Here is a 25,680-nt window from a genome sequence, read left to right on the forward strand (position 1 = left end):
CTGTCTAGTCCCGTGCTGAAGAGGAAAATATGGTGAATAAGTGTCATTAGTTCTAACTGAAGCCATAGGGGAGGTGTACAACAATTTAACCCAAGAAATAAAAGTGTTCCTGAAACCAAACTGCTTAAGAACATAAAACAAGTAATTCCATTCCACACGATCAAAAGCTGGGTGGCACGGTGGTGTAGTGGTTAGCGCTGTTGCCTCACAGCAAGAAGGCCTGGGTTCAAGCCCCGTGGCCGGCGAGGGCCTTTCTGTGTGGAGTTTGCATGTTGTCCCCGTGTCCGCGTGGGTTTCCTCCGGGTGCTCCGGTTTCCCCCACAGTCCAAAGACATGCAGGTTAGGTTAACTGGTGACTCTAAATTGACCGTAGGTGTGAATGTGAGTGTGAATGGTTGTCTGTGTCTATGTGTCAGCCCTGTGATGACCTGGCGACTTGTCCAGGGTGTACCCCGCCTTTTGCCCGTAGTCAGCTGGGATAGGCTCCAGCTTGCCTGCGACCCTGTAGAACAGGATAAAGCGGCTAGAGATAATGAGATAAGACGATCAAAAGCTTTCTCAGCGTCCAGAGATAAAAGTGCCTCTGAACACTGAGATGAGGACGATGTGTAAAGGATATTAAATACACGCCTGATATTAAAAAATAATTGTCTATTTTTGATAAATCCACTTTGGTCACATGACACAAAGGAGGGCAAAACAGACTCAAGACGGAGAGCCAACACCGTAGCCAGTATCTTAACGTTAACGTTAAGGAGACTTATGGGATGGTAGGATTAAGGGGATCGATTAAGGGGATCCTTGCCCTTTTTCAAAAGCAAAGATATTGATGCCTGGCATAGGGTTGGGGGGAGGCACTGGGATTTTAAGCTATCATCAAATACATCTTTTAGCAGATGGCTTAGTTTTGCTGAAAACTTTTTTTTATAAAATTCTGTAGGAAAGCCATCTGGGCTAGGACATTTTCCACTCTGCATGCATGTGATGGCTTTATTAATCTCATCTAGAGAGATAGGGCTAGCTAAAGATTCTCTTATGTTCTCATCCACGGTGGGTATGTCCAGACCTACAAAAAAACATATCCATTACTCTCCGGTCAGAAGGGTGTTCAGAGGTATATAAATTACAATAAAAATCACTCAACTGCTTATTGATATCTAAAGGGTCTGATAATAATCCTGTTTCAGACTCATTCTCATCTCATTATCTCTAGCCGCTTTATCCTTCTACAGGGTCGCAGGCAAGCTGGAGCCTATCCCAGCTGACTACGGGCGAAAGGCGGGGTACACCCTGGACAAGTCGCCAGGTCATCACAGGGCTGACACATAGACACAGACAACCATTCACACTCACACCTACGGTCAATTTAGAGTCACCAGTTAACCTAACCTGCATGTCTTTGGACTGTGGGGGAAACCGGAGCACCCGGAGGAAACCCACGCGGACACGGGGAGAACATGCAAACTCCGCACAGAAAGGCCCTCGCCGGCCCCGGGGCTCGAACCCAGGACTTTCTTGCTGTGAGGCGACAGCGCTAACCACTATACCACCGTGCCGCCCTGTTTCAGACTCAATTTGATCAATTATCTGAGTAGTGGATGTCTGTCTCAGACTGTAAGCAAGAGCTCTGCTTGGTTTCTCTCCATGTTCATAGGACATATGTCTGTTTTTTAACAAGGCCCGTTCCACCTGTCCAGTTGAAAGCATGTCAAATTCAGCCTGATACATCATTCGTTGTTTATACAGCGCTGGGGTTGGAGCAGTAGCATAGGCCCTGTCTACTCCAGAGATAAGTTCTGAAAGTTCAGTTTGCCTGGCCATTCGCGCTTTGTGGACAGAAGCATTATAGGAGATAATATGCCCCCTCAGGTAAGCTTTAAGGGCCTCCCAAAGCAAGGAAGGGGAAGTGTCTTTGTTTACATTCGTTTCTAAAAAATATATGTCTATGTAAACATTAATAAAGGCAATAAATGATTCATCTGACAAAAGTAGTGGGTTGAGTCTCCATCTGAATCTACTAGGTCTGTAGTTGGGGAAGATCAAAACACGTGTTACAGGGGCATGATCAGATATCACAATACTGTTATAATCACATTCTTTAACCAGTGGAAGTAAGGACTTGTGTATAAAGAAATAATCTATGCGTGAATAAGTATGGTGAACAGGTGAAAAAAAAGAATATTCTCTCCTCGGAGGATAAAGGAATCTCCATGGGTCAGACATCTCACAAGATTGTAAGAAATTCTCGATGTATTCGGCTGTTTTGGAGTTACTAATTGGACGGCTTGACGATCTATCTAATACAGGGTTAATTACACAATTATAGTCACCAGCTAAAATAAGCTGATGAGTATCTAAGCAAGGTATACCCGACAGGAAGTTGCACATGAACTTAGAATCGTCCCAATTTGGAGCGTACACACAGGCTAATATCACAGGCCGACTGTAGAGTTTACCTATGACGATAACAAAGCGTCCATTTGGGTCTGAGATGGTTTCAGACGCTACAAATGAAACTGATTTGTTAATCAAAATTTCAGCCCCCCTGGCCCTGCTCTGAAAAGTTGAGTGGTCTACCTGTCCCACCCAGCCTCTCCTTAGACTATTAAGGTCTGACCTGCGTATACGCGTCTCAGTTAGGAAGGCTATATCAGTTTTCAGAAGCTTAAAGTGCATATCCTGGACCAAATTTGTTTTTTACATGAAAGAATGTCCCTTTACACACTCATCCAGAAGGGTAATTTTGCACAAGGCCATCTGTCTACAGCAGAAAAAAAATTAAATAACAAAACGCGTCTGGAAAAATCCCAAGGGAGTCTGGAGCCGGGCGGCACGGTGGTGTAGTGGTTAGCGCTGTCGCCTCACAGCAAGAAGGTCCTGGGTTCGAGCCCCGGGGCCGGCGAGGGCCTTTCTGTGCGGAGTTTGCATGTTCTCCCCGTGTCCGCGTGGGTTTCCTCCGGGTGCTCCGGTTTCCCCCACAGTCCAAAGACATGCAGGTTAGGTTAACTGGTGACTCTAAATTGACCGTAGGTGTGAATGTGAGTGTGAATGGTTGTCTGTGTCTATGTGTCAGCCCTGTGATGACCTGGCGACTTGTCCAGGGTGTACCCCGCCTTTCGCCCGTAGTCAGCTGGGATAGGCTCCAGCTTGCCTGCGACCCTGTAGAAGGATAAAGCGGCTAGAGATAATGTGATGTGAATGTGATGTGAGTCTGGAGCCAGATTCGTGACGTCACCTGCAGAAGTGCCACCAGGCTGTAAGAGCTTGCACGGTTTCAGTGCACAGCCTGTGTAGACCAAGTTTAGCAGCTAGCGATTTTGCATTGAAATATGGAATTGTCACCTGAGCGCAATGTGGGAAACGATGAGTACTGTACTAATCCCATCAAGATTGGTGTTGCTACTCCCTCCTATAATACATCTGTTAACCATTTTAATAATCACATGATAACGTTGAAGAAATTTGCAGAAAACCACCAGGTCGTTTTCTCATAAACAAACCAGCGCTGACGTAGGATTCAGAAGGAGGCGTCCCGCACGCGACGTCACGAAAATCAATGTTTCCTGGGAAATCCAAATGCTAAGTTTTTTCAGAGGCGGACCAATTCACCTCAAATGGCTTGATTTCAACTGAATTTTTCTGGTATTGCGCAAGGTAAAAAAAAATTGCACAAAATGCAAAATGTGACAGATATTTGACCAAAGTTTAATATAAAATAGGAGAATTACATTGATCTTGCTCCTACATATACCCAAGATGTGCCCTTTAACACTAAGAGCATCTTAAAGGAGATACGCCTCACTTTTTTTTTTTGTTTATAAATGCCTTGAGACCTCAAGAATGGCACAGGAATAGTTTTAAGCGTTAACAATAAATGTAATATAGTAGATTTACTATGACACTTACCCCTCCCACCCCCCAGCACTATCCCAAACAAAGTGCATAAACCCAAGGGTAGCACGCCCCAAATTTTCCAAATCTCTAACTTGGGTCTCTAACATAACCAAAACCGACCCAAAGCACAGCAGGCGGCCAGAATCATAAGGAAACAAGCAATGCCAACCATTCTGTATGCCACAGGTAAATCAAATGAAACAGTTTTAGTGGGACACCTGCTTTAAAAAACACATAGGATCAAATATTAGCCCTCTAAAAATAGTGTGCTATCCAACAGTAGCATCTTATTAATAAATTCTGTCAGCAAAGGAGTAGCCCCATATAAAATAAGATAGGCCTACACTAATTTACAAGTAATGATAAATGGGCTAAATAAAACAGCCTCAAGCAAGGGAGTAACTTTGATTTTGACATTGGTGGGGACACAAAAGTGATCTAGCGGCACGGTGGTGTAGTGGTTAGCGCTGTTGCCTCATAGCAAGAAAGTCCGGGTTCGAGCCCCGTGGCCGGCGAGGGCCTTTCTGTGCGGAGTTTGCATGTTCTCCCCGTGTCCGCGTGGGTTTCCTCCGGGTGCTCCGGTTTCCCCCACAGTCCAAAGACATGCAGGTTAGGTTAATTGGTGACTCTAAATTGACCGTAGGTGTGAATGTGAGTGTGAATGGTTGTCTGTGTCTATGTGTCAGCCCTGTGATGACCTGGCGACTTATCCAGGGTGTCCCCCGCCTTTCGCCCGTAGTCAGCTGGGATGGGCTCCAGCTTGCCTGCGACCCTGTAGAACGGGATAAAGTGGCTAGAGATAATGAGATGAGATGAGACAAAAGTGATCCAAGGCAGAGCTTCCAAAAGGTGTTTTTTTTTTCCATTAGCAATCATAATTTCATGTCATGCAGATCTTATAAGTTAACGAGGGCAGCTGTGGCCTAATGGTTAGGGAGTTGGTCTTTGGATCCCAGGATTGCAGGTTCAAATCCCACCCTTACATCTCCATCCATGGCTGTGTGTGTACATGTGAGATACAGGGGGTTGATGGGCGGGTAGTCACGGCTGCTGTGGGAAGTGTGCTGCTTTTACAGCAGATGGAGTGACAGCTGGGATAGCCGACCATGTAAGTTAGCGAGAAACAGGTAGCTAATCAGAGAATGATATTTACGTACGTTAGAGGGGGGATTATTAGCAGTGTCATAGAGTGGTGCTTGAAAGTTTGTGAACCCTTTAGAATTTTCTATATTTCTGCATAAATATGACCTAAAACATCATCAGATTTTCACACAAGTCCTGAAAGTAGATAAAGAGAACCCAGTTAAACAAATGAGACAACAATATTATACTTGGTCATTTATTTATTGAGGAAAATGATCCAATATTACATATCTGTGAGTGGCAAAAGTATGTGAACCTCTAGGATTCGCAGTTAATTTGAAGGTGAAATTAGAGTCAGGTGTTTTCAATCAATGGGATGACAATCAGGTGTGAGTGGGCACCCTGTTTTATTTAAAAAAAGGGATATATTAAAGTCTGACCTTCACAACACATGTTTGTGGAAGTGTATCATGGCATGAACAAAGGAGATTTCTGAGGACCTCAGAAAAAGCGTTGTTGATGCTCATCAGGCTGGAAAAGGTTACAAAACCGTCTCTAAAGAGTTTGGACTCCACCAATCCACAGTCAGACAGATTGTGTACAAGTAGAGGAAATTCAAGACCGTTGTTACCCTCCCCAGGAGTGGTCAACCAACAGATATCACTCCAAGAGCAAGGCGTGTAATAGTTGGCGAAGTCATAAAGGACCCCAGAGTAGCTTCTAAGCAACTGAAGGCCTCTCTCACATCAGCTAATGTTACTGTTCATGAGTCCACCATCAGGAGAACACTGAACAACAATGGTGTGCATGGCAGGGTTGCAAGGAGAAAGCCACTGCTCTCCAAAAAGAACATTGCTGCTCGTCTGCAGTTTGCTAAAGATCATGTGGACAAGCCAGAAAGCTATTGGAAAAATGTTTTGTGGATGGATGAGACCAAAATAGAACTTTTGGGTTTAAATGAGAAGTGTTATGTTTGGAGAAAGGAAAACACTGCATTCCAGCATAAGAACCTTATCCCATCTGTGAAACATGGTGGTGGTACTATCATGGTTTGGGCCTTTTTTTCTGCATCTGGGCCAGGATGGCTTGCCATCATTGATGGAACAATGAATTCTGAATTATACCAGTGAATTCTAAAGGAAAATGTCAGGACATCTGTCCATGAACTGAATCTCAAGAGAAGGTGGGTCATGCAGCAAGACAACGACCCTAAGCACACAAGTTGTTCTACCAAAGAATGGTTAAAGAAGAATAAAGTTAATGTTTTGGAATGGCCAAGTCAAAATCCTGACCTTAATCCAATCAAAATGTTGTGGAAGGACCTGAAGCGAGCAGTTCACGTGAGGAAACCCACCAACATCCCAGAGTTGAAGCTGTTCTGTATGGAGGAATGGGCTAAAATTCCTCCAAGCCGGTGTGCAGGACTGATCAACAGTTACTGGAAATGTTTAGTTGCAGTTATTGCTGCACAAGGGGGTCACACCCGATACTGAAAGCAAAGGTTCACATATTTTTGCCACTTACAGATATGTAATATTGGATCATTTTCCTCAATAAATAAATGACCAAGTATAATATTTTTGTCTCATTTGTTTAACTGGGTTCTCTTTATCTACTTTTAGGACTTGTGCGAAAATCTGATGATGTTTTAGGTCATATTTATGCAGAAATATAGAAAATTCTAAAGGGTTCACAAACTTTCAAGCACCACTGTACATTTAACCCTTTGTGTGCCATATAATCATTGCTCAGGTTAGGACATCGGTTTTATTGATCGTGATTACACAGTAACGGCTGAATATTGGTAGGGACACGTCCCTAGCGTCCCTACCCAAAATTACGCCCTAGGCCTCAAGAAAAACAGATCAAACATATTTTAACACCAACAGGGAAAAGAGAAAAAAGAAAAAAAAAATTCAAGGCACATTGAAAAACGTGGCTCCACCTGCTGGAAGCTATGTTCGACAAAAAAGGGGCTTCTGTTGGTCCATAAGAAATTAGGACAGAAAATACGGCCTCCACCATAAAACCATAACATCATAAAACATGTACTCTCTCACTTGAATAGGTATGTATGGTCAGATTCACAAACCAAAACGCTCTCAAATAAACATGAAAGATCAGTCACTTAGATATAGGCTAATCCATTTTTAAAGTAGCCTATGAAGATACCTGATTAGAATGTTCTCCTTAATATGTGAGACGGCTAGCTCAGGATCGGTGGAGGAATTTTCCTCGTCTTTGAACGTGATCCGGAATGTAGCTGGATAACGAAGGCCGAACTTCTTAACATTCTTCATGTTTCTAAGGAGCTTCCTTGCCTCTGCAAAAGCAGCTCGCTTCTTTGCTACCTCTGGAGCGAAATCCGGAAAGATGTGCACACGCTTCTCCTTGTAAAACAGCTGTCTCGTCTGACTGGAAAGGCGAAGGATGTGGTCCTTCATGTCTCCATGACGTACGCAGATTATGAAGGGCCTGGGCCTCTCCCCCTGTTGAGGTTTTGGTGCTAGTGAACGATGGCAACAGTCCAGGAGTGGAGTTTCTTCCAGGTCCAATATCTCCTTCAATGGAGTCGCACAGAATTGCCGCGGATTGTTCCCTTCTTTACCTTCCTCTATTCCCACCAACCGAATCTTCTGACGACAGCTACGGCCTTCCAAGTCCAAACATTTTTCCGTCAGACTGCACACACCTGACTGCAGCTTTTTCACCTTAATTTCCAGGGTCATGACAGTCGAGCTCCACTCTGTGGCAGACTGCTCGAGGTCGCCAATGCGCTTGGTATTCTGTGCATTAGCAGACTGCAATGAGCTAACAGTTGTATGCAACTCTTGGCAGATGGAGGATATTTCTTGACGAAGGGCAGTTGTTTGTGTGTCTATTTTCGTGCCCAACGATTCGATCGCCGTCATAATTTTCTCAAGGGAGTCTGAGGAAAGTGGCTGTGCATCAGCTTCGGTATTAGCTCTTCTGCTAGTAGTAGCAGGCTTCGGTGGCCGACCAGTCATTTTTAGATGAGGCGAAAAAAAACTTAGGCGAGTTCTATCTATACTTCAATTCCTTCAGTAGTGCAATACAACATTTAGAAGCTATATTCAAATATCAATATGTATTTTGCATGCTTATAAACACAATTAAAGTAAAGTTGCCAGCTGAGCTCGAGGACCTCGCAGCCTCACATGCTGAACGCGAACCGGAAGTTCCCTAGTTTTCTTTTCCTTTGTTGGTACTGCACCCTCTTTCACTACGGGCTTATAGCCAATGCTCCTCAACAGATCAGAGGCTTCATACGAGTCCTCAGTAAAATGTACAGAGCAGAGGAGAGACCACTTCATAGGCGCCCAATTCATGAAGTTCTCACAAAATGCGTCCAAATCTTTGCAGTTTGAACATTCTTGGGCCATGAATGCAACGTAAATCCAAGTTCTGTCGTGTTGCTACACCCGCCAGCAACACATCTACGTGGCATGGCGATAAATTAACTCAAAATAGAGGATCGGAGTTGCAGTCAGCTCTGTGTTTTAGTATAGCGGAAATGGCGATGAGACCGATAGACTTCCTGCTGTGACGTCACAGATGTCAAGGTCATTCACTCAGACCGCTACCTACCGGTATATGAATCACTTTAATCGTCAAAATTACTATATTAGATTTATTGTTAACGCTTAAAACTATTCCTGTGCCATTCTTGAGGTCTCAAGGCATTTATAAACAAAAAAAGTGAGGTGTATCTCCTTCAAGATGCTCTTAGTGTTAAAGGGCACATCTTGGGTATATTTAGGAGCAAGATCAATGTAATTCTCTTATTTTATATTAAACTTTGGTCAATTATCTGTCACATTTTGCATTTTGTGCAAATTACCTTGCACAATACCAGAAAAATTCAGTTGAAATCGAGCCATTTGAGGTGAATTGGTCCGCCTCTGAAAAAATTTGGCATTTGGATTTCCCGGCAAACATTGATTTTCGTGACGTCACGTGCGGGACGCCTCCTTCTGAATCCTATGTCAGCGCTGGTTTGTTTATGAGAAAACGACCTGGTGGTTTTCTGCAAATTTCTTCAACGTTATCACGTAATTATTAAAACAGTTAACAGATGTATCGTAGGAGGGTGTAGCAACACCAATCTTGATGGGATTAGTACTCATCGTTTTCCAAAAGACCGGACAATGAGAGAGAAATGGGAGCGCTTCGTGCGAGGAACCTGGAAAAACTGGCAACATGCAACAGACCACAGCATCATATGCAGGGCTCACTTCATAAAGCCTGACGACTTTGAGAACTATTTGCAGTGGGAAATGGGCTTCAAGAAGCAACTTGATCTGAAAAAAGACACAGTTCCATCTGTTAGAATGCCCAAAGCAACACCGTGTCAGCGTCACCAAAGGAGCCAGCCGTGTTCGTCTCCCCTGACAGAAGGCGAAGTGCCGCATCCACTGAGGCCCTCAAAGCCGAGGACCAAGCAGAGCCGAGAAAAAGACCAAGGAAATCAGCAATTCACAAGTTGACTGTTGCCAAAGTAAAAAATAAGAGAGACTGTACTCTAAATTAGGTGTTCCTGTGTTTGTCTCTCAGCCTACTGGTGGATCCGCATGTGACATCACGAATCTGGATCAATATGGCTCCAGACTCCCTTGGTATTTTTCCAGACGCGTTTTATTTTATTTTTTTCTGCTGTAGACAGATGGCCTTGTGCAAAATTACCCTTCTGGATGAGTGTGTAAAGGGACATACTTTCATATAAAAAAAACCCACTAAGGATACATCCAGGCTGGACAAACTGATCAGGCGGGCCGGCTCTGTGGTCGGCATGAAGCTGGACTCTCTGGTGACGGTGGCAGAGAAGAGGTCTATGGACAAATTATTGAACATCATGGACGATGCCAGTCACCCTCTGCACACCGTATTCAGCAACCAGAGGAGCCTGTTCAGTGACAGAATGCTCCTTCCCAAGTGCAGGACGAACACACTCAAAAACTCCTCACGCCATCAGACTGTACAACTCCTCTCTGGGGGGGAGGAGGGGGAACAGGAGGACAGAGGACGGGAAGGAGCAGTAGCCTAGCCTAACAATAAGCAATACCGGACAATGTGCAATATCTTTTTTGCTGTTCCCCTTTTCCCCCCTTCCTCTCTTCCCCATATCTTCTCATCTCATTATCTCTAGCCGCTTTATCCTGTTCTACAGGGTCGCAGGCAAGCTGGAGCCTATCCCAGCTGACTACGGGCAAAAGGCGGGGTACACCCTGGACAAGTCACCAGGTCATCACAGGGCTGACACATAGACACAGACAACCATTCACACCTACGGTCAATTTAGAGTCACCAGTTAACCTAACCTGCATGTCTTTGGACTGTGGGGGAAACCGGAGCACCCGGAGGAAACCCACGCGGACACGGGGAGAACATGCAAACTCCACACAGAAAGGCCCTCGCCGGCCACGGGGCTCAAACCCGGACCTTCTTGCTGTGAGGCGACAGCGCTAACCACTACACCACCATGCCACCATATTTGTATATGTCTCATCTCATTATCTCTAGCCACTTTATCCTGTTCTACAGGGTCGCAGGCAAGCTGGAGCCTATCCCAGCTGACTACGGGCGAAAGGTGGGGTACACCCTGGACAAGTCGCCAGGTCATCACAGGGCTGACACATACCATAGACACAGACAATCATTCACACTCACATTCACACCTACGGTCAATTTAGAGTCACCAGTTAACCTAACCTGCATGTCTTTGGACTGTGGGGGAAACCGGAGCACCCGGAGGAAACCCACGCGGACACGGGGAGAACATGCAAACTCCACACAGAAAGGCCCTCGCCGGCCCCGGGGCTCGAACCCAGGACCTTCTTGCTGTGAGGCGACAGCGCTAACCTCTACACCACCATATTTGTATATGTAAATACTTAATTTAATTTATCTAGAAGTTTTTCTCTATTTATCTGGAATCTTAATTTCCCTGAGGGAACCCACTGAAAGGGATCAATAAAGTTTCATCTAATCTAATCTAATCTAATCTAATCTAATCTAATCTAATCTAATCTGCCCTTTAAGAGGCTTTTGAGAAACCCTCTCCAGATTGGTTCGAGCTGCCAGGAAGGACATAGCAACTCTTTACAACCGTGGTGAGCAGAAAAGCATCTCAGCATAGTGGGTTCCAGTCCTGCAGCCAAGAACGGGTTCCTATTAAAGTGGCCAGCGAGTGTAGAGAACGAGAGAGAATGTAAAGCGCGCTCCCGTTCAGTCAGACGTGCACGCGCTACGTGCGTCACGGAGCTCGGTGGCAGCAGCAGAGACCCCGCAGCGGCAGTGCCATGGAGCTCCAGCCCAGTATCCGAACAGAACCCGAGCCTGGCATGGTCCAACCCGGCGGCCAGAGAGACGTGTTGTGTGAGCGGGACGAACAGGAGAAGTTGTCCGGTGTTGTGAAACGCGTCCACCGAAAACTGCGGAGGAAATATATCGAAGGTAAAGCAGTTAGCCTGGCAAGCTAAGCTAGCAGAGTTAGCAAGGATCTGACTGGCTTTATCGATATTTTAGAAAAATATTCATTATAAAATCCTCAAAAAGGTTAAAATGGTGTATAAAATACTACAATTCCAGCCATATCGGGTTTGGTGTTTGAGTTGTCATGTTTAAAAGCTGGTGAAATGGCTTCGTTAGCTCCGGACGGTAACGATACCAGGATTTCCTCACGAATAAAACCAGTGAAGCAGGACTGGTTCCTGTTTTTACCGATTACACATCTGTGTCGCGTTTTAAACTTAAACATTTGACCTTAAAAGTGTTCTTGAATGCATAAAATAACCGGTGTAAGATATATATTTATTTAAATAAACCCCACAGAAATATTATCACCTCATACACTACCGTTCAAAAGTTTGGGGTCACCCAGACAATTTTGTGTTTTCCATGAAAAGTCACACTTTTATTGACCACCATAAGTTGTAAAATGAATAGAAAATATAGTCGAGACATTTCCTGGCCATTTTGAGCATTTAATCGACCCCACAAATGTGATGCTCCAGAAACTCAATCTGCTCAAAGGAAGGTCAGTTTTATAGCTTCTCTAAAGAGCTCAACTGTTTTCAGCTGTGCTAACATGATTGTACAAGGGTTTTCTAATCATCCATTAGCCTTCTGAGGCAATGAGCAAACACATTGTACCATTAGAACACTGGAGTGAGAGTTGCTGGAAATGGGCCTCTATACACCTATGGAGATATTGCACCAAAAACCAGACATTTGCAGCTAGAATAGTCATTTACCACATTAGCAATGTATAGAGTGGATTTCTGATCTTCATTGAAAAGAACAGTGCTTTTCTTTCAAAAATAAGGACATTTCAAAGTGACCCCGAACTTTTGAACGGTAATGTACTTGCCAACTTTTCAAAATTCTCATGGGGAGAAAAGTGCGTGAACGATATTTTCAATTGGCCGAGGGTCTGATGTGCGGTTGAAACGATAAAAACAGTGGATCCCAGTTAATTGCAAACCATTTTGAAATTTATACAATTAAAGTGTTTTTGAATTGTTGATATTCACACATCACATCACATTATCTCTAGCCGCTTTATCCTTCTACAGGGTCGCAGGCAAGCTGGAGCCTATCCCAGCTGACTACGGGCGAAAGGCGGGGTACACCCTGGACAAGTCGCCAGGTCATCACAGGGCTGACACATAGACACAGACTAGGGATGGCGAAAACTAAAAAAAATCTTGACCGACCACCGAGTCTCATTAGCCAGTTAAAGGAACAGTCCACCGTACTTCCATAATGAAATATGCTCTTATCTGAATTGAGACGAGCTGCTCCGTACCTCTCCGAGCTTTGCGCGACCTCCCAGTCAGTCAGACGCGCTGTCACTCCTGTTAGCAATGTAGCTAGGCTCAGCATGGCCAATGGTATTTTTTGGGGCCGTAGTTAGATGCGACCAAACTCTTCCGCGTTTTTCCTGTTTACATAGGTTTATATGACCAGTGATATGAAACAAGTTCAGTTACACAAATTGAAACGTGGCGATTTTCTATGCTATGGAAAGTGCGCACTATAATGAGAGGCGTACTAACACCTTCTGCGCGCTTCGGCAGCGCATTGATACGGAGCTCAGATATCAATGCGCTGCCGAAGCGCGCAGAAGGTGTTAGTACGCCTGTCATTATAGTGCGGACTTTCCATAGCATAGAAAATCGCTACGTTTCAATTTGTGTAACTGAACTTGTTTCATGTCACTGGTCATATAAACCTATGTAAACAGGAAAAACGCGGAAGAGTTTGGTCGCATCTAACTACAGCCCCAAAAAATACCATTGGCCATACTGAGCCTAGCTACATTGCTAACAGGAGTGACAGCGCGTCTGACTGACTGTGAGGTCGCGCAAAGCTCGGAGAGGTACGGAGCAGCTCGTCTCAATTCAGATAAGCGCATATTTCATTATGGAAGTACGGTGGACTGTTCCTTTAAAGTCGGTTAACCTATGAGTTTAAACAGGGATGCAAACAGTGCGCCTTTTAGCGGATGCCGCCTTTTTCACGGCTGAATCGTGCAAAGATCCAATTTTTTTTTTTTTAGGGGGGGCGTTGGAGTGTCTGAATAATTTCATCAGAGTAAATTCTGTATGCTCAAAGGAAAGCAATCGGATCTGCACGATTCAGCCGTGAAAAAGTCGGCATCTGCGCCTTTAGTTTGTGCGGAGAGATATGATCTGCAATAACATGTATTGTTGGCTACAGACCGAAACATACTTTCAGAATGCACTGGCCAAGGCAGGACTAAACTCGATGTGCCTTCTAATAATAATAAAAAAAAAAAACAGAAAAGTAATTTCTAAGCTAAAAAGCCTGTGTCTAAACTTTTTTTCTTTCGCTGAGTGGCAGCTGTGTTCAACTGGGGCGGGACATGACTGAATGGGTGTTTCTGATTTGTCAGCTGTCTTTAACTGGGCCGGGAGGGTGGGACATGACTGAATGGGTGTTTCTGATTTGTCAGCTGTCGTCCTTACACCGCATGGCACACCCCAAGCATTTACAACACAGAATTCCAAGTCCTCCGCTCCAAAATCGGCAGCTTCAAAACGATTGATTTTTTTTTTTTTTTTTTAACCGACAACCAAAAAAAAATTAACCGGTTAACGTTGATTCGGTCAAACGGTCATCGGTTAACATCCCTAACACAGACAACCATTCACACTCACGTTCACACCTACGGTCAATTTAGAGTCACCAGTTAACCTAACCTGCATGTCTTTGGACTGTGGGGGAAACCGGAGCACCCGGAGGAAACCCACGTGGACACGGGGAGAACATGCAAACTCTGCACAGAAAGGCCCTCGCTGACCGCTGGGCTCAAACCTGGACCTTCTTGCTGTGAGGCGACACCGCTAACCACTACACCACCGTGCCGCCCTCAAGAATGTTTATAATTTCTTAAAATAGTCACAGTGAAAAGTATTACTGGATTGTAGGGCTGTAACGATACACCCAACTCACGATCCGATTCGTATCGCGATTTATGACCCACGATTCGATACGCCCACGATTTTTTTAAAAATGTTTTTTTAAAGTAGTAAATTTGACTTAACATTTACTTACTTACATTAACTATTTAATAAATAATTCAGACCACTGCAGAGAATGAGTAGTATGTATGCAAAAATGAACAAATGTATATCCAAAGATTGTTTTATTTCTCAAAATAATACTGTTGAGCCGGAAGCTCTGGTTTTCTTCGGTTCTGAAAAAGTCATTTTTCCAAATCGTGTAAATCCGTTAAGATTTTTTTTGGGGGGGGTGGCTCCCTCACTGTCTCACTCTCATAGGGCCAATGATTTTCTGTGATCGCGGAAAACAGATGGAAATTACGGAATTTTTATGGTGAAACATTGCTCGCGTGTCAAAATGTAACTGCCGCAGAAGGCTTCCGCCCAAGCAGACATGCCTTCAGTGTTGCCAGATATTGCTAACGTTTTCCACCCCAAAATATGTTCAAAACCAGCCAAAAAGCACCTAAACCTGCCCAATCTGGCAACACTGCATGCCTTTCCGGTCAAGTGATTGTGATTGGCTTGTGGCACACCTAGCCAGCCAATGAGCTGCTTGTTTACAGATTTACAGAGGAGAAGTTTGAAAGGGTGTACCGCGATTCTGCCTTCTTGTATCGCGATACGGATCGTGGCTCTGCGTATCGCAATTTCGATACGCATATCGTTACAGCCCTACTGGATTGCATCAATTGTGTTTTCCTTCTGTAAGCTCATGTAAAAAAAAAAAATACAGAGAACTATATCATATATAATTTAAATTTTAATAAGATTTAACCAAAATAGTAACAACTCAATTAAATAAATACTGCACTGTCTTAGTACTACTAAAATGCATCTTTCTCACTAAACACTTTCCAACAGAATTTTAAAAAAGCACTAGAAATCCTATCCAAATCCTGTCGGAATGCATCAGAGGAATTTGCTCATTTGCAAACTTTGACTGAAAGTTTTCAAACAAAATGTAAAAATGGCACTATAAATACTACCATACTATCAAAATATACTCCACAAAGAAATTCACTCGAATGCAAAATTTTAGTACGACCAAAGTACACTCACTAGTAATCTTTCACTTAAAACCTCAAAACTCGATCAAAATCAGTCACTTTCCAGATAATTCACTTGTAAACTTTCAAACATAAATTCAAAATAGCACTAAGACACTACGACACTATTCAAATACACTCACCAAACAAATTCTCTGCCATGCAAAATTTCACTCAACACTTTAGAAGTTGGACAGTTTGTTTCTAAAATGGTATTTCAGTTTAATTTCACACTCAAATGTCCATTATATTCTGATTTAAGGTATCTTTACCGTAAAATGTGTAACTGGTTGGTCGAACATTTGCTTATCCATGGAAATTCCTCCTCCCATCCAACCTGGTATTTGTATTCATATTTTTGCCGTTTGGTATTTGGTTTAGTGGCCATGATGAATGACTGCTTGTAAAAAATGTCGGACAGCCTGGGTGAATCCTACATTCTGGAAGTGACTGTCATTCTGGTCGTTGATTGGTTAAAAATCAGTGACGTCAGCAGTGTTTCTCATACGATTCTGATTGGACATAATCGGGAGTATTTTTAACTTGGCGGTAGGGATTTCCCCAAACCGGGAGATTATCCAGTTTTTAACAAATACGATCGGGAGACGGAGGCTAAAATCAGGAGGGTTGGCAAGTATGTGACCTAAATCTCAGTAAAAGACTAATGAACTGAGACTGTAGCTCCTGAAGAAGCAGTTTCAGAACTGTAAATTCAGTTAAACTATTATGAGTTATTGTCTTGTTAATGTTCCAGGTTATATTCTCAGGATCAGGAGATATTCCTTCAAGGGAAACTGTGGTATTTTTTTTAAATTATTTTTTATTTAATTTAACCTGGTCCCTATTTCCTCATCTTTTGAGTCCAAATTTTTGCTAGGAACAAACATTATTAAAGGTAAACACTCTTTTCAGATTTTTCATGTTTAGGTCATAAAAAGAATTTTCCCAACCACCCAATTATTTTTGTTTAGTGGACCGAAAGCGACTGAATTCGGATCACAGACTTCCAAATTTAGTAGCTTTTTTTTTTTTTAATAGCACAATTAGTATAGGTAATCATATGGGGCTGAGTGAAATTAAGGATTACTCGAGCAATTTCAAAACTTTGAAATCACGAGTGAAATTGATCCTTAATTTTACGAGGAACCATACGATTACTTGTTTATAATATATAGGGCCAAATTCATACTTCGGAAGCCATTCAAGTTCACAACATTTGTCATTCACGTTTTCTGAACCAATCAGGGCGCAAGACTATCTTGCACGTTTGAATCAGTTTCTAAAGTGTCTTTCATCATGACACGGCGACGCGACACGAAGATTCTGAAAGTGGTTTACAAAATTTTATTGGAACTTCTTTACAAAAGCCATTTTGTTGACAAAATTTGCTCATTTTTGTAACCGTAACCAAGCAACGAACTAGCCAATAGCATTTCAGAAATACGGCCCCGTGTTAAAGAAAAAAGCCCTCCTTGATTGACCAATCAGAATTGAGTAATTTGGCCCTATGTATTATCAATGAATTTAAGGCCACGTGGCCCTAAATTCTCCACTATTCAGGGCTCTACGTTAACTTTGAGACATGGTTGCCCATCCGGACAACCATTTGTAGAAATCTGGTTGCCCGAACTCAGAACATGGTTGCCCAAATATTACATACTTTTTTCCTTTGAATATGCCACAAACACATATGCTTACAACACAATGTTCACTCGCATGCTCTACTAATGCCTCTTAAAAGCTTATTTTGTTGATTTTCTTATCCTTCTTTGTGTTCCCTTGGTTTCTGGGTTCAATTATATCGTGTCTAACCACTTTTTGTGTAAACCACCATGAATGTGCATTGTGTTCTTTTGTGTACTCATAATTCTATAATTCCACAATTACAATTTGCTCTCTGGTGATGGTACCATTAAGTTTTCATTTCTATGCCATTTGAACAAAATAATTGGTTTCAAATTGAGTTTTCTTTTTCTTCTCTTCCTTGTCTTTGTTTATTTTAAAACCAAATTTCTCCAAACCTGACATAATGCCAAAGTTTGTGACTTTTTAATGTTTATTTTATTTTTTTATTTATTATTCAACCTTCTCAGACGCTGTCTGTATCAACAAGCATTGACACTAGCGCTCCGTGTGAGTAATGCGGTAATTAGTCATGTAGTGAAGGACATACCAATAGAACACTGAATATGCACTGCGTGATAATTATTAGCAATGGGAAACTGCATTGCGAGCCTGCGATGTGCAAATGTGAATTCCGCTAGTTGTTGAACATCCTGTAATGATAACATGGACGCGGTCTTTCCGAGTCAAACAATCGCAAATCGTGATGGAATTTCATCATAATATGAATGAATAAACATCGTTTTTCACGTAAGTTGACATATTTGGGTAGTTGCCCGATCGGGCAAGCATTTGTGAGAGTCTGGTTGTCCGAATCTATTGAATGGTTGCCCCGGGCAATCGGGCTACTGTTAATGTCGAGCCCTGCTATTATTTCTTGCTTCACCGTGACGCAATACAAGATACTACATCACGCGTCACTGTTTGCGCAAGGCATTATGGGATACAAATTTGAAACAGGTAATGAAAATGGGGGACGTGAGTGTGCGAATGAAACGTGAAAGACCGACTACAGTAACGGAAAGTGAGAAAAGACGTTATGTTATATATGAAGGAAAGGAAACGCAGGACCAAACTAATAAATATCGGCGGTCAGCGAGCACCTCGGTGTGATCAGCTGTTTGTTTAGCGACAGAATGATGGAACTGTCAGTGCACGGTCAAGGTAAACCTGTAGATGGCAGTAACGTGACACTGTGGCTGCCAGCTGCTGTAAAACCCAAAAGAAGAAGGTGGTTAACCTGCGCACACGGACTTCCTCTGTCTGCTTGACTGCGCAAAGCGAGTGATTTCATGCACGTTATTTGCTCGGGAATCTCCTCAAATTAAATCACTTCCCAGCCACAGAATGGCCTGATATGTTTTATTTCTGTAACATCAAAAAAAAAATCACGATCAAATTTCAGAGGGAACTAAATTTCACCGATTTTATGAAATCAAAAGGCCGTCGACTTTTAAAATCGGTCCAGTACTGAGTCAGAACACCGCAACTGCAAAATGGCTATACAGTGTAATCCTGTGGGGCAAATCATCTGTCAAAGTAAACTGCTTGTTTTTACCACTGACAGGCTCATAATAGATAAATGGATTGATTGATTGATTGATTGATTGATTGATTCCAAGCTGGGAAATTGTTTTGTTACAGCAGTAAGTTATCAGACACACTGTAAAAGACGCACTGTATGGCATTCCTCCTGGGTTCTGAAAAACATTCTCCACTCTTTATTTCCTTGAAAAATCAAGTCAAAGAAGTATTATTCACTTTTTCTTTTTTCCTTCACTTAGTCTGTTTTTTTTTTCTTAGTTACTGACATATCAAAATGGACTTAATACAGGTTTATGCCAACCAAACTGGCGCAATTCAAATCTTTGTATAGATACAGCTCTCTTCATTACATATAAAATTTAGCCTCCACTCCAGCCTCTAATAAGAGAGATGTGATTTTGGGCAGCCTGTGCACCATCAAGCTAAAATTAACCTCATTTTGGTTTGAGCTTACTGAAGGTTATTTTAGCAGGGAATTATTCAAAAGAGGTATTAGGACTCCCCTTTAGCCTTTACTTCAACACACAACTTGATCTGCAATTGAACAGAATCGAGAAGAGTCTTGGACCAACCAACAGTGAAGGAATCTGAATTTCCTATCGATTTACGACCCGAACACAGAATGACAGTGTTTTTCATCATATGCTTGCCACAGGGACTCAGCACGCCACGCCACCTGAAACATGTATCTCCCTTCAGTCGCTTGCCGGCTGATGGCACTTTTACTTTGATGTTTTACTGATGCTGTCTGATGTACTCGGGGACGGTCGGGGCTGTTTCAGCCCTTAAATCACCTTCAGTGCTTGAAGAAGCCCGCCCAAAACACTTTGTCAACTTAGACTGCGCCATTGTTTCGTTCACGCAGAGATAATTGCACCACCATACCAGGCTGATTAAGACCCACTGCGATTGGTCATTATGTGTAGCTGATTTTTAATTAATTAATAAAAAAAAAAAATTGGTCACAAGCACATGCTCATTGTTTACACTCTGGCTTCCCGCCGTCTTTTCACTGGGGTTGGATTTCGGCAAATGGAGGGATTTCTAGAAAAGATGATTTATTATAATGATAAAGATGACACATACATCCGTCGCTGTGACGACTGCTAATTTTCTCTTTGTCACTGATGGGTTATGTTCGTCATTGACGAGCGTGACAAGTGCCAGCAGAAACTCTGATGATGGATGGATGGATTTACTTTATCGATTCCAAGCTGGGAAATTTTGTTGCAGCAGCAAGTGATCAGACATGCAAAAAGAAAAACACACACAGTACAACATTAAAATAGAATTTAGAAAAAAAAGATCCCAAGAACAAGCTGACTATACAATATACAGATAAAAATGTAATGATAAAATATGTGCGTTATACAGGTGAATGTGCTTTAATAGCGCTAAAAACAAGAATTGTGATGAATGAGGATAAAACTTGTGCAAAAGTGGCAGTATTGAGCAGAAGATAGATAGAGAGATAGATAAAACAAACTCTAATGGTGCAAAGTGACTGACAGTAAACAAATAAGCTCTGGCACTGCAAAAGTTACAGGAGGACCGGGGTTATAAACAGGACTGTACAATAGAGAGGTCAGAGTTCTCTCTGTCAGACAGATGTGAGTTATTATATAGTATAATGTTTATTACAAGTGTGTGGCAACATGGAAATGATCCCCACAGAGATACACATGTCTGTTTACCTCAGTCGCTGTAAATAAACTGGAAACAATGACTGTTTTGATTTGCCTCATCCATATTGTTCTAATCAGCTAAATATTCGGGTATTACTTTGGAAATAGATTTTTTTTTCATGAGTTCTGGGTGACGACTTCTTTTGTAGACATCAGAAAACATCCCCCCCGTGTGATGATTGACTACAGGTGCTGAAGGGGTTCTATGTCAGGTAGCATTACGATAATAATGTCAGTGGTGAAAACAAGCAGCTTACTTTGACGCAGATGTTACGTTATGTTGTATAGCCATTTTCCGTTTGGTGGTTATCATGATCTAACTCGATACTGGCCCAATTTTGATTGTTTTGGACCCAGAAAGATGGAAAATGGTTAGAGAAGCAGCTTTGGGACCAGAAGGTCGCCAGTTCAATTCCCTGGACCAGCAGGAACGTCCAAAGTGCTCTTGAGCAAGGCACCTAACCCCCAACTGCTCCCTAGGCTGCCCTGGGTATGTCGCTCTGGATAAGCACGTCTGCTAAATGTAATGAAAATATCACCCACATTACAAAATACCAGAATTTCCCATTAAGTAATACAGTATATAAAGTAGTAACCTGCAGCGGTGTGGCCAGCCCACAGACGCAGGTGGCTATGTTAGGCCTATTGATTTTATTGGGATGACAGTCCAGGGTTGAGCAAAGTACTAAACCACATCTGTAGAAAATGACGTTGTGGTTACACCCATCTGTGTATGGCCTCAATAGGATCCCATCGGATGAAAGCACACAACTAGGCAATATACACTGATGTACACTGCCTGGCCAAAAGAAAAAGAAGTTGCCCTTTGGAGTTAAATAAGCAAATACTTAAGAGCCTTTGAATGGATAATTATTGCAGTGATTAATGTGTTTCAGCTGGCAACAGTTCTTTTAACCCTAAATGATGCAGTGAGTAGCTTCTCATTTCTCAAACAACCATGTTGGAAGACGTATTCCGTGTTTGTGGAAAAACTGTTGCTGTGTTTCAGAAGGGTCAAATTATTGGCCTGTATCAAGCGAAGAAAACAACTAAGGAGATTACTGAACTTACTGGAATTGGGTAAAGAACTGTCCAGTGCATTATTAAGACCTGGAAGGATGGTGGTGAACCATCAGCTTTGTCGAAGAAATGTGAAAAAAAATCTTTACTGACTGATCAGAGCTCAGTTAAACACTTGAGGAAGTCCATCCATTATCCGTAGCCACTTATCCTGTGCAGGGTTGTGGGCAAGCTGGAGTCTATCCCAGCTGACTATGGGTGAGAGGCGGGGTACACCCTGGACAGGTCGCCACAGGGCTGACATGTAGAGACAAACAACCATTCACACACTATGGTCAATTTAGAGCCACCAGTTAGCCTAACCTGCATGTTATTGGGGAAACTGGAGGAAACCCACAGGGAGAACATGCAAACTCCACACAGAAAGGCCCTCGTTGTCTGCTAGGCTCTAACCCAGAACCTTCTTGCTGTGAGGCGACAGTGCTAACCACTACGCCACTGTGCCGCCCAAGGGGAAGTCTCATTCTCATCTCATTATCTCTATCCGCTTTATCCTGTTCTACAGGGTCGCAGGCAAGCTGGAGCCTATCCCAGCTGACTACGGGTGAAAGGCGGGGTACACCCTGGACAAGTCGCCAGGTCATCACAGGGCTGACACATATGCCCCTTTTCCACCAAAGCAGTTCCAGGGCTGGTTCGGGGCCAGTGCTTAGTTTGGAACCTGGTTTTCTGTTTCTACTGAACAAAGAACTGGCTCTGGGCCAGAAAAACCGGTTCCAGGCTAGCACCAGCTCTTTGCTGGGCCAGAGGAAAGAACCGCTTACGTCAGTGGGGGGGCAGAGTTGTTAAGACCAACAACAATCGCAAGACCGCGAAAGGTCGCCATTTTTAAGCGACTAGAAGCAGCAGCTGTACAAACGCGAAGTCATTTATTATTATTGTTGTTGCTGCTTCTTCTTCTCCATGTTGTTGTTGCTTCGATGTTCGCGCCAAGGTTTATGCAAACGCAGCGACGTAACTGACGTATACAGCGACGTAATGACGTGGCTCCCCTTAGCACCACGAGCTATGGAAAAGCAAACTGGTTCTCAGCTGGCTCGCAAGTTGAACGAGTTGTGCACCAGCACCAGCCCCGAACCAGCCCTGGAACTGATTTGGTGGAAAAGGGGTAATAGACACCGACAACCATTCACACTCACATTCACACCTACGGTCAATTTAGAGTCACCAGTTAGTAGGGTTGGGCGGTATCCAAATTTTGATACCTTTAAACCGTCTCTGTGTTTTCCCGGGGTATACGGTATTACCGAGAAAAAAATATTTTGTTTCGGCCTACTGTGTAACGTGTGCCTATGCCTCAAATGTACTATTTAAAAGCAGCATAGCGAATTGTGTGCATTGTGGTATGGATTAAGCAGCAAAGCGAATTTTGTGCATTGATGAATGGATTAAGAGATATTTCAAAGCATCACGCAACTCTTCCTTCATCTTGAAAATAGCATTCAACTGTCGTTTACACATGTCTGCGTTGAAACGCCATTTGCAGCACTGTTTCACCTGCTCCATCAAAAAAAAGTACACGATGAGCAGGATCATACCCTTTCAAGCATGGGAAATAAAAAAAGAAAAAGAATCAACCAACACCCAAGTCCGTTTAGACTGCGCGATAAACCATATTCTTCAGCGCAAATGAGGCGAACCTAATTCAAATGCGCGGTAGCTGCACAAGGCAAAATCATATGGGCCCACGTCATGCCATGGCGGGGAAATTAATAATCAAATGGTCTTACCTTGCTTAAAACGTTGTCTTGATCACATAACTCCTTACAGTTATTCCACTTAAATCCATACGGTTTAACACACCCAACAAAGATAGCAAGCGCATTGCTAATTCCCACCAGAAACCTAACAGTTTACGCTACGATGTTTTCTTCCGTTTCTTCAGTAGATGACATTTCAAACATTTATTACCCACATCCCAAATGTCATACGTTATATTATTTTACCTTGTTGTTACTCATGTAACCTACTCAAAACACAACTCATTGGAGAGATCTCGTGGAAGTGGAGTACCCCAGGCTATGGTGTGCCTTAGGGGACATATTAGATTTTTCGTTTGGTTTGAAACCAAAATACTGCCACACTGCCGATGTTGTATTTTTTTTTTTGCCACTAACTCGTTATCTTGACTTGCCATCTTTCAACCGCGGTCTCAGTCTCTTTTTTTTTTTTTTTTAGATAGGACAGTAGAGACAGGAAATGAGCGGGGGAGAGAGAGACGGGATCGGGAAATAACCTCGGGTCGGAATCGAACCCGGGTCCCCGGATTTATGGTACGGTGCCTTAGCCATCTGAGCCATGACACCCCCGATCTCAGTCTCTTGCGAAGCTTTCTGTCAGACTCCAAAATGTCACGCAGGGTTGCCATGGTAACGACATAAACAACCCTGCACGCGATGAAAACTTCTTTAGGAAATTGATAGAATTAGTGAAAATACGATCACACAGTTATTCGGGATGATCTTCAATTTATTATTTTATATTATGACCTCATGTACTCCATATTTATTTAGATATTATATATTTTTTTAAAATGACGGTAATGAGACCGATATCATTGGTACTTTTGGATACCTCGGGATACCTTCTTACCGTAATACCGCCCAACCCTACCAGTTAGCCCAACCGGCATGTTATTGGGGAAACTGGAGGAAACCCACGGGGAGAACATGCAAACTCCACACAGGAAGGCCCTCGTCGGCTGCTGGGCTCTAACCCAGAACATTCTTGCTGTGAGGCGACAGTGCTAACCACGACACCACTGTGCCGCCCAAGGGGAAGTCAAATTATTTTAAAAAAGAATCTCATGGCTATGTTTAGTAGTGAAATAAGAGTGTTTCCAAACACGTAATGTAACAAGAACTCGCAGCTTGTGTGGCCATAAGAGAATCACTTGTTAGTGAGGCTAATTGGAGGAAATTTGAATTGCTGGTGAGCATAAAGATTGGACTCTGGAGCAATGGGAAAAAGGTCATGTAGTCTGAGTCCAGATTTACCCTATTCCGGAGCGATGTGCGTGTGTGTAGGGGTAAGAAGAGAAGCTCCTGAAGCGAGGCATCCATCATGCATGGTTTCCACTGTACAAGCCTCTGGAGCCAGTGTTATGATCTGGGGTTGATTCAGTTGGTCAGGTCGAGGCTCAGCAACATTATGAGGCAATAAAATGAAGTCAGCTGACGTCCTGAATGTACTGAATGACCAGATTATCACATCAGTGGATTATTTTTCTTCCCTGGTGTCATGGGTATATTCCAGGATGACAGTGTCAGGATTTATCAGACTCCCATTGTGAAAAAATGGTTAGGCTACCAAAGAGTCCTGACCTTAACCCTGTTGAAAGTCTTTGGGATGTGCTGGAGAAGAGTTTACGGAGTAGTTCGACTCTCCCGTTGTCAAGGCAAGATCTCGGTGAGAGATGAACGCAACTCTGGATGGAAATAAATGTTGTGATGTTGCATAAGGTTGTTGAAATGATGCCATGGCGTATGTGTGCCGTAATCAGAGTTAAAGGTGATTCAACAAAATATTAGCGTGTGCAGATTATTTTTGGCCAGGCAGTGTAGTTTGTCATCTAGAAAGCTGAAAACACAACGTTAGGCTACATCTTGTGAAGTGTACACATGATCGCAGCAGGCATTAATAGTTTGTGTCCCACAGTCATGTTTTTTTGTGCTGTATGTCTGGAATAAAGAGCATGAAATAGCCTGTATAATTAAATTGGTGTATGACAGCTGCATGCATAAAGTGCAGCTTAATGCCGGAGGGCAGAACTGTATACGCTAGATAATGATAATGAAGGTACAACATGGAATGATAAATTATTGCAAGTTCGTCATGCTGTACAGATGGTTAGCAGTATAGAACAAAGCAGATATGGTGGGTAGGGAACGGGAAAAGAGATCAGTACTGAGTCAGTATTTTAGTTTTCAGCCTCAGTGCTGCTATCAGACTGGTGTATATACCAAGAAATTAAAGATGGAAGTAACCCTCAGAATATATAATGAAACCAGACTTGCCAAGTTGCTTGGAAGTGCGTGTGTTTAAAAAAAAAAAAAAATGCAAACACTGCTAAAAACCAGAGGTGGACAGTAATGAAATACATTTACTTGAGTACTGTACTTAAGTACACCTTTTTGAGTATCTGTACTTTACTTGAGTATTATTGTTTTTCTT

The 25,680-nt window shown here is 42.9% G+C and overlaps 1 protein-coding gene across 1 annotated transcript in view; it reads left to right on the forward strand.

Annotated features, from left to right (window-relative positions):
- Window positions 1-11,227: 11,227 nt before the first annotated feature.
- Window positions 11,228-25,680, forward strand: part of bmt2 (base methyltransferase of 25S rRNA 2 homolog) — a 39,015-nt gene continuing 24,562 nt past the window's right edge. The window contains exon 1 of the mRNA XM_060928208.1: window positions 11,228-11,451. Coding sequence (XP_060784191.1) covers window positions 11,298-11,451 — 154 coding nt within the window. The 5' untranslated portion in view covers window positions 11,228-11,297. The remainder of the gene's footprint in view (window positions 11,452-25,680) is intronic.

The sequence above is a fragment of the Neoarius graeffei genome, chromosome 8 (genome assembly GCF_027579695.1).
Source record: "Neoarius graeffei isolate fNeoGra1 chromosome 8, fNeoGra1.pri, whole genome shotgun sequence".
Classification (NCBI taxonomy): Eukaryota; Metazoa; Chordata; class Actinopteri; order Siluriformes; family Ariidae; genus Neoarius; species Neoarius graeffei.